Source organism: Oncorhynchus mykiss, chromosome 11 (genome assembly GCF_013265735.2).
Source record: "Oncorhynchus mykiss isolate Arlee chromosome 11, USDA_OmykA_1.1, whole genome shotgun sequence".
NCBI classification, from domain to species: domain Eukaryota; kingdom Metazoa; phylum Chordata; class Actinopteri; order Salmoniformes; family Salmonidae; genus Oncorhynchus; species Oncorhynchus mykiss.
The window spans coordinates 35490264-35499355 of record NC_048575.1 but is presented as its reverse complement, the minus strand read 5'-3'; the positions used below and the strand labels follow the sequence as shown (position 1 = coordinate 35499355).

General features: G+C 43.9%; 1 protein-coding gene across 1 annotated transcript in view; it reads left to right on the top strand.

Annotated features, from left to right (window-relative positions):
* Positions 1 to 6365: 6365 nt before the first annotated feature.
* LOC110535009 (collectin-12) overlaps positions 6366 to 9092 on the top strand; it is a 48892-nt gene continuing 46165 nt past the window's right edge. The window contains exon 1 of the mRNA XM_036935355.1: positions 6366 to 6831. Within this exon, the coding sequence (XP_036791250.1) occupies positions 6825 to 6831 (7 nt within the window). The 5' untranslated portion in view covers positions 6366 to 6824. The remainder of the gene's footprint in view (positions 6832 to 9092) is intronic.

The following is a 9092-nucleotide window of genomic DNA, read 5'->3' as shown; positions in this document are numbered from 1 at the left end:
CCCCTGAAGCCCCGCCTTCCTGGCTATAGTTCCTGGCTATAGTACAGGGATAGACAGGGCAGCTAAAGGCTCAAACCTACAAGGAACCGTGGATAACCCTGATAAATGCGAAACCTGCGTGCTGCCTAACACCCACTCCCGGACCCATCATAAGAACACATTGACAGCAGTTACATCCAAGCGATAAAACCTCACCAAGGTATGTGGGGGAACCCCAACTTGCTGCAGCACAGATATCACCAATTGTCATTTCCCTGAACAATGCCCAAGAAGCCACCACACCACTAGTGGAGTAAGCACGCACACCGCTAGGCAACCCTTGTCCTTTTGCTGTCATATGCCAGGGAGATCCACAATTCAATGAGAAAGACCCTGCTTAGAAAGCGCCCTACCCTACGCTGGATTAGCGAAACAGACAAAAAGCTGGTCACAAATGCGGATAACCTTGTTCATATTCATATACACTGAGTGTACAAAACATTAAGAACACCCCGCACCCCTTCAAGGCGCTTAAATATTTTGTCTTACCCATTCAACCTCTGAATGGCACACATACACAATCCATGTCTCAATTGTCTGAAGGCTTAAAAATCCTTATTTTTTCAATTTATTTAACCTTTATTTAACTAAGCATGTCAGTTAACCTTTCTAGCTCGACAACAATCCGCTGAAAAGGCAGTGCGCGAGATTCAAGATGTTTTAGAAATATGTAACTTTCACACATTAACAAGTCTAATACAGCAAATGAAAGATAAACATCTTGTTAATCTACCCATCGTGTCCGATTTAAAAAATGTTTTACAGCTAAAGCACAACATATGATTATGTTAGATCACAGCCAATTCGAAAATGCAGAAATATAGATAAAATTCATCACTAATCTTTGATGATCTTCATCAGATAACACTCATAGGACATCATGTTACACAATACATGTATGTTTTGTTCGATAACTTGCATATTTATATCCAAAAATCTCAGTTTACATTGGCGCCTTACGTGCAGTAATGTTTTGATTCCAAAACATCTGGTGATTTTACAGAAATAATCATAATAAACATTGATAAAATATACTAGTGTTATTCACAGAATTAAAGAGACTTCTCCTTAATGCAACCGCTGTGTCAGATTTTAAAAAAGCATAATCTGAGAACGGCGCTCAGAACCCAAAACAGCCAGAGGAATATCTGCCATTTTGGAATCAACAAAGTTAGAAACAACACCATAAATATTCACTTACCTTTGATCTTCATTATAAGGCACTCCCCAGGAGTCCCAGTTCGACGACAAATGACTGATTTGTTCCATAAAGTTCCATCATTTATGTTCAAATAGCCACTTGTTGTTAGCGTGTTCAGCCCAGTAATCCATCTTCATGAGGCGCAGGCAATTCATCCTGACAAAAACTCAAAAAGTTCCATCACAGTCCTTTAGAAACATGTCAAACGATGTATGGAATCAATCGTTAGGATGTTTTTAACATAAAACATCAATAATGTTCCAACCAGAGAATTCCTTTGTCTTCAGAGAAGCACTGGAACGAGAGGTAACCCTGTCGGGAGCACGTGTCATGAGACCAAGGCTCTCTGCCAGACCACTGACTCAAAGAGGTCTCATGAGCCCCTCCTTTATAGTAGAATCAAACCAGTTTCTAAAGACAGTTTACATCTAGTGGAAGCCCTAGGAAGTGCAACCTCATCCATATCTCAATGTGTATTCGGTTTGCCAAGCTTTAAAAAACTACAAACCTCACATGTCCCACTTCCTGGTTGGATTTTTCTCAGGTTTTTGCCTACCATATGTGTTCAGTTATACTCAGACATCATTCAAACAGTTTTAGAAACTTCAGAGTGTTTTCTGTCCAATACTAATAATAATATGCATATATTAGCATCTGGGCCACAGTAGGAGGCAGTTCACTCTGGGCACGCTATTCATCCAAAGTGAAAATGCTGCCCCCTATCCCAAAAAGGTTTTAAGAACAAATTCTTATTTACAATGGCGGCCTACCCCGGCCGAACCCTAACCCAGACGACACTGGGCCAATTGTGCGCCGCCCTATGGGACTCCCAATCACGACCGGTTGTGATACAGTCTGGAATCCAACCAGTGTCTGTAGTGATGCCTCTAGCACTGAGATGCATTGCCTTTGACCGCTGCGCCACTCGGGAGCTCTTTAACCTGTCTCCTCCCCTTTGACAAGTGAGATCAATAAGGGATCATAGCTTTCATCTGGATTCACCTGATCAGTCTATGGCATGGAAAGATGTTTTGTAGAACCAGTGTATGTGCGTAAACACAGGCCATGCAACCTCAGTTGTTCACTGGAAGCAAACGGAGGAGGTGAGAAAGGGAACAGCTCGAAAGCCAGGGACCTGTAAGCCATAAACATAACCGCGGGAGAAAAAGTTGCATTAGAATGTAAGATCACTTTGAAGTCGCCAGGCACTCCAAACAGGAAGGGTGTACTGATAGCATGTGGATATCCCCAACAGTTTTGGCCGACGACAAGGCCATGAGTAGGGCAATTTTGTATGAACGGACCTTCAGGTCCACAGACTCCATTGGTTCAAACGGAGGCTCACACAGAGTGTTCAGGACCAAAGCCGGGTCCCAGGTCGGTGCAATAGGCTTAGACACTGGTCTGAGCTGACGTACACCTTTCAGGAACCGCACCACAAACGGATGATACCTCGGGGTACATGACACGTCGAGATAGCTGCCATTTAAACCTTCAATGTGGAAAAAGAAAGGTCCTGCTCAAAAATCTGTCCTCCAAAGAGCTTTGAAAGGGGGAAACTCTTTTAGTCTGACACCAACCCTCAAACACGCGGCACATATACGTAGACAACCCTTTCATAGAGGGCGCACGTGCTAATTAAATTTGAGAGTAAATCCCTCGCCATCAAATTCAACCTTTCAGGGGCCAAACCCACAGATCCCATGTCTGCGGTTGTGGGTGCCAAACCCTCCCATGCGCCTGGGACAATAGATCCTGATGACACGGAACCCTCCACGGTTCCCCGCCCAACAGGTGGATGATCCTCGGGAACCAGGGTTGTCTGGGCCAACGGGTAGCCACCAGAATCAACAACAGACCTTTCTGACAGACCTTCTCCACAGTGGCCTCCACGGACCCTCTCCAAAGGCCATTGATACACCAAAGCATCCGTTCCCAACGAAGCACCCAGATCCCTCATTGAGAAGAACAGACGACAATGCACGTTTTTCTTGCGATGCATAAAGATCTACGTTGGACCTGCCGAACTGGTAACCATATCTGGGCACCCAGTAGGGTGCATTCTCCACTTCGTAGAGATATAGAGTATAGAAAGTACCATAGAAAGTAGAGCTGCATCCATGTTGCTCCTACAGCAAATCGATATGATACATCTGAAGCATTGTGACCACATTCAACGACCGGGATGCCACATCCTCAACCTTGTACACTTAGTCTGGCTGACCCACCAAGAACTGGCACTGTTTTATTATAAAGCATTGTGTTAAGATTAGCCCCTTTGTTAGCCTCTGGATCTAAGTAACTCGCCAGCTTTCCATCCATCAGTGGTGCGCAAACGAGCTCCGCCTCCATACATACTCTTTACATTCATGAACCCGCCATGACCTGGTAGCACCAGCTTGGGTGAACGAGGGGAATCCCAGGTTGCCTTTAGCTCATCGGCAAAATCTTTAAACAGGGGTAAGCGACGCTTCACCGCTGCAGGGACAAGAGGTAAATACCTTCCCCCAAACCTGGAGGAACTCCACGGCAGGTGAGAAGATGACCAATCCACCCCCAGGTGATCTGCTGCCCTACGACACAACTCCATCAAAGGCGCATTAACCACCAATGGTTCACTCTCCCCCGAATCCAAAGCAGGGGATTTAGGCTACCATGGGCTGTCTTCCGATTCACACTCTGAAAACCCTCCAGAGCCAACCAGGGATAGTGCTGTATATCATTCCTGGAATCCGGACTCTGAACACTGCCAGAGAAACCGGAATGAGCCTCATATCAACTTCAACCACCGCTGCTGCTCTCTCTCGGCCTCAGGCAACCCCTTTTCCCGAGGTCGCTTCACCGGAAGACCCTTCGCCAACAGCCACAATCTTTCTCACAAAGTCAACTTGACACCCAATGGAAGTTGAACCCAGCCAGAGACAATGGTCACATGAACTGGTCCAAGCCAAAGCTTTCTCAGTGTGTTTCAACCGCAAGCAAACAGGACAGCACTTGTGAGTATCTTTCATTTTCATTGTGAAGCTACATGGCCTAGGGCACCATCGGGTTCAAACTCAGCTGGTTAGCCTTTTTGAATTTACTCTTACTACTGGCTCAAGCAAGGAAGCACTGGCTACACAAGCAGAGTAGCAAGTAGTTAGCTTTTAGCAAACACAAAACCTGATACCAGGACCCAAACTTACAACCGATACCCAGGACCGAAATTTACAACATGGATGCCGAGCCACCAAAAGTTGGACCTAATTTCAGTTTTCTACAGGTGTATATGATTAATTGTTGACTCCCCATAGTATGTTAAACGAAGTGACCTACTGAAAGGGAACCTCCTTTCACTCAGGCGCCTCAATAGCCACCATGCATGCAGCATCGCTGTGCTCTGTGCGTGTGTGTTTCTGTGTGAGTCGGTCTGTGCGTGTGAATGATGTTTGCTTTTCACTTTCTGACCATGTTTATATCATTCTGATCATGTGACAATCTAGCGCTGGTCCAGGGCGTTAGAGCATGTTCCTTGATTAACTTAGTGAAGAATGTGGAACTTATAGCGCCTATGTGGTATCTATCTCCAGCCAAGTTAATATGAACCCTCTGTACTGCTAAGAGCCCTGACCCAGCAAATGAGGTCCCAACCTCTGAAAGAGGCCCAGCAGGAGTCTGGTCTACAGACTACCTGTCACTCTGATCTTTACCTGGGGCCTAATACCAGCCTGCAGCTGCAATTATGGCCGATAGTAAAACAACAGTTTTGCAGCCATAAGAAAAACACTGGATGACCCCTAAAATTATTTCAGGCAGGTTTGGAATCTGATACACTCCAGACTGTCATAAGCCAAGCCCTTAACACTGAGCCTGGGTTAGTCTGGGTTATGGGCTCCGTTATCCAAAGAGAAGAAGCATGAGTCCCAAATCTCACTCTATTCCTTATGTAGTGCACTACTTTTGATCAGAGCTCTACAGGACTCAGAGTCGAGTCAACCTTGCCTGTTTTGTCAGAGATCGATCTGTTTGTAGAATCAGATTGCGACTTAGTGCGTACCAGAGGATCAGCTTGAGGGTGAACACCAAGGGAGCGTACTGCACACACACACAGACACTAGATATTTTGTTCAATGTGGACGTAAGAGCCAAATGTAGGTGACTGTCTATTATTTTGAGACAACCAGAAAAGCTGTGTGTTTTTTTTAAATGTAACCTTTATTTAACTAGACAAGTCAGTTAAGAACAAATTCTTATTTACAATGATGTCAGAACGACAGATTTTTACCTTCTCAGCTCGTTTACTGGCCCGACGCTCTAACCACTAGGCTACCTGCCGCCCCAGAAGTAGTATCCCATTGACACTCAGTAAAACATGCGGCTTTGATGTGCTAATTAGCCTGAGAAAATCATGTGTCTTTGATCAGTGGGACTGCTTCTGCAGGGCAAAGAGGTTTCAGGGGCCACAAACCAGAGAGGGCATGTTCTATGCTTGGGTTCCCATTAGGCTGAATGAAATGGTATGGCATTCCACACCCCCAGCTGTGATAACTTCTCCCAAATGTGATAATAGTCATTGGTAGTAGTGGAGACATTTTACAACTTTATCCCTTACGAAAAAAGTTTGCAGTCAGAATGCAGTATAACTGCACTACACTGCAGTATGCTACACATACTGCATCCAAAAATAACAGCTTTTTTACTGCAGTAATTTTGCAGTGTAACTGCAATTAGAGTGCAGTATGTGATAACTTCTCCCAATTTTGATAATAGTCACTGCAGTTATTCTGCAAGTACTGTTTCAAAATACCACAGTAGACTGCAGTTAATGCACTTATGGCAGTTTCAAAACGGCAATCTTTTTTGTAAGGCATACAAGAGAGAGCATGCATGGAGATTCAACATTCCAAATATGTTGTCTAACAGCCTATCGAAATCCTACTTGAAGTGAGAAAGAATGCAACATCTAAAACACAATGCATTGAAGTCGCTGGCAGGTCCAGTGACGTTGGTTTAGCCCCCCTGCCCAACCCCTTTGAAATGGTCTTTAATGGGTACCAGATTTTTCACCCAGTAATCTAATCTCTTGCCAGCAGTTTCTCAAGGTATCCTACAGTTTGCGCTGAAAGGCATCCTCACCTTTAAGGAGAGCGAGGAGTGTGTGGGGTGTGCAGAACGGAGCTGCAGACGCGGGACATCCTTCGGCTCTAAAATGTTTGTGAGTTTGTGATTGTGGTCAGCGCTGCACACTGGAAAGAGCCATATTTAATATAACCTAACACAAGCCACGGGTGCATTTTCCAGCGCAACACAAAATATTACGAATACGGGGAAATTTAACTTTCTCTATCCAGATTGTATCCAACAGTGTGGGCAATTAACGGAACAATGGGATTCTAACGGGATGTTCGAGATTAACATTTTACGGTCGTGCGCAGTCCTCAAATTCTGAATTTGGATGATCGGAACTTTTTCGTGCGAGCGTTTAGTTTGCTGTTCTCCCAGCAACTGATTCAAACCTGCTCGTTTGGACTGAATTTTGAGATGAACAAAAAGTGACATAGCGACTCTCATCTCTTCTGCACTCCTAACAGATTTATACAACGCCATGAAAGGTACAGTATGTGTTATGCAAGGTGCTGTTCATCTTTAAAATAGTTTTGAGAAGTTTGAAGTGGTAGCCCAAAAAAATGCTTTCGATAAATTCTGTATCTGTGCCTGAGTGTTGCACATCTGGATGAGATTAAGTGCCTGTGGTGTGGAATTCAGCTGTATTGTGAAATGACTTGGCCTTTCTCCGCCAGTCGCATCATTCTCTATAGTAGTGCATTGATTGAGTAACTGTTTTTGTTTGGTTACTTTAGGTCCTTTGTGATATACTGTATATCAGTGCTGCTTTTGTTCTAGCCTCTACTAACAATAAGACCGTGTGCACAATTGTTATTCAAAGGGAAATATGAATATATTTTAGGCAGGGAGGTGTATTACATTGATTTGATTCTCTCCTTATGATTCCATGTATAGACCTAATGTAGCCTATTGCATTTTTACAAAAAAGTTAACTCCCCTGTGGGACACCAACGTTTTGTTACCCCTGTGACACATGACCTAATGACGCCATAGATGGGGACTCATCTCATATGTCTCTCAGAAGTGATCGAGGAACAATGGGACACGTCATTCAGTATGTTCATATGCACATGAAAAATAATGGTTCTAAATAGTACCAGATAGAGGTTATTTGTCTTGTAACCATAGCGGACTCTTTTGGTGCTATATAGAACCCTTTTTTGAAAGTGCAATAAAGAGCAATGCTCATTAGGTTCTAAATGGAACCTGTATGGTGTTATAAAGAACACTTTGCCTGAGGTTCTATAAAGGACCAAAGGTTCTATATTGCACCAAAAAAAGGTTCCGCTATGGTTACAACCCTTGTTGGGGCTATATAGAACCCTTTTTATTGTTCTTCACAGAACCTTTAGGGACAATGGTTCTATAAGGAACCTTTCTCAATCTGAAATGTTCTTTGTAGAATAACCATACAGTGTTTTTGATTCTGGTCAGCCATATTATATTGTTCAAATTCCTTAGGTGTTATTATTGTGACACATTTAATCAAGTGAGCTATGCCTGCAGGTCCGTGAGGAGAGAATTTAGATTGAGAACCACAGACTGATTTATTAAACAATTCCCAATTGACACAAGGCCATACATGAGTATTTTACAAGACACAATCACTTGCCACAATCATATAAAATGTATGGTGCCTAACACAACACATTACATAAACTGGAATTGACACTCTCACTCACGGTCGCACAAAAAGAGCTGTGAGCAAGCCACACCACTTACATATTCTAATGAGCCACAGCCCCTACATTTTAATTACCACTAAAAGAGCAAAGAACCACGGTAGAGCACGGTAGAGGTCCTTTGAGGCATTATGGGTCCACATAGAACCCTCATTTTTTAGTGTGTAGTCATCTCTCTATCATAGACACAGAGTCCCAAATGGCGCCACCTTTCCCTATAAAGTGCACTACTTTTGACCAGGGCAGCTAGGGCTCTGGTCAAAAGTAGTTGAAAGAGAGCAACCCGGATCCACGTATTTTACTGGTTTGTGACTCACTGACACCCTCCCCGGTTAGAGGGGAATAAAGCAGTCCAAGAGTTTTTTTTTGTTTTTTTTGTACACCTTTATTTAACTAGGCAAGTCAGTTAAGAACATATTCTTATTTACAATGACAGCCTAGGAACAGTGGGTTAACTGCCCTGTTCAGGAGCAGAACAACAGCTTTTTACCTTGTCAGCTTTGGGATTCAACCGAGCAACCTTTCGTTTACTGTCCCGAAGCTCTAACCACTAGGCTACCTGCCACCCCAGGTAACACACTAAGGAACTTTAATCACACACAGAAGAAGATGAACATGGATATGTTTTCTGTGTTCACGCATCCCTGTGTGTGATTAAAGTTCCTGTGTTCTATCCACCCACACTCACAGACTGGAATAACACAGTTCAGATTTTAGTCAATATTTACTCCCTTGGAGAGCGTGCGTCAGGCTGGCTAGCCAATCTGGGCCTGGAGAGACTGCACGGCTAGAGCGTGCACTAGGGTGAGACACATGGCTATTGTTCAATTGGCTGAAGCCATGAGCTGTAGGAGATATTGATCACTCACATGACGGGGAAGAAAGAGTGAGAATGGGTGAGTCAGACAGCGTGGCTCCAGAAAGCAAATAAACAAATGCTCACACAAACAGTGAAATGTAACACCCTCGGCAGGGGGATTCTGTAAAAGCCACCCCTAAAATATGTGCAGCATATTTACAAAAGGGAAGGATTCCCCTGCCGGAGATGTCAGTAGTGGTGCTCC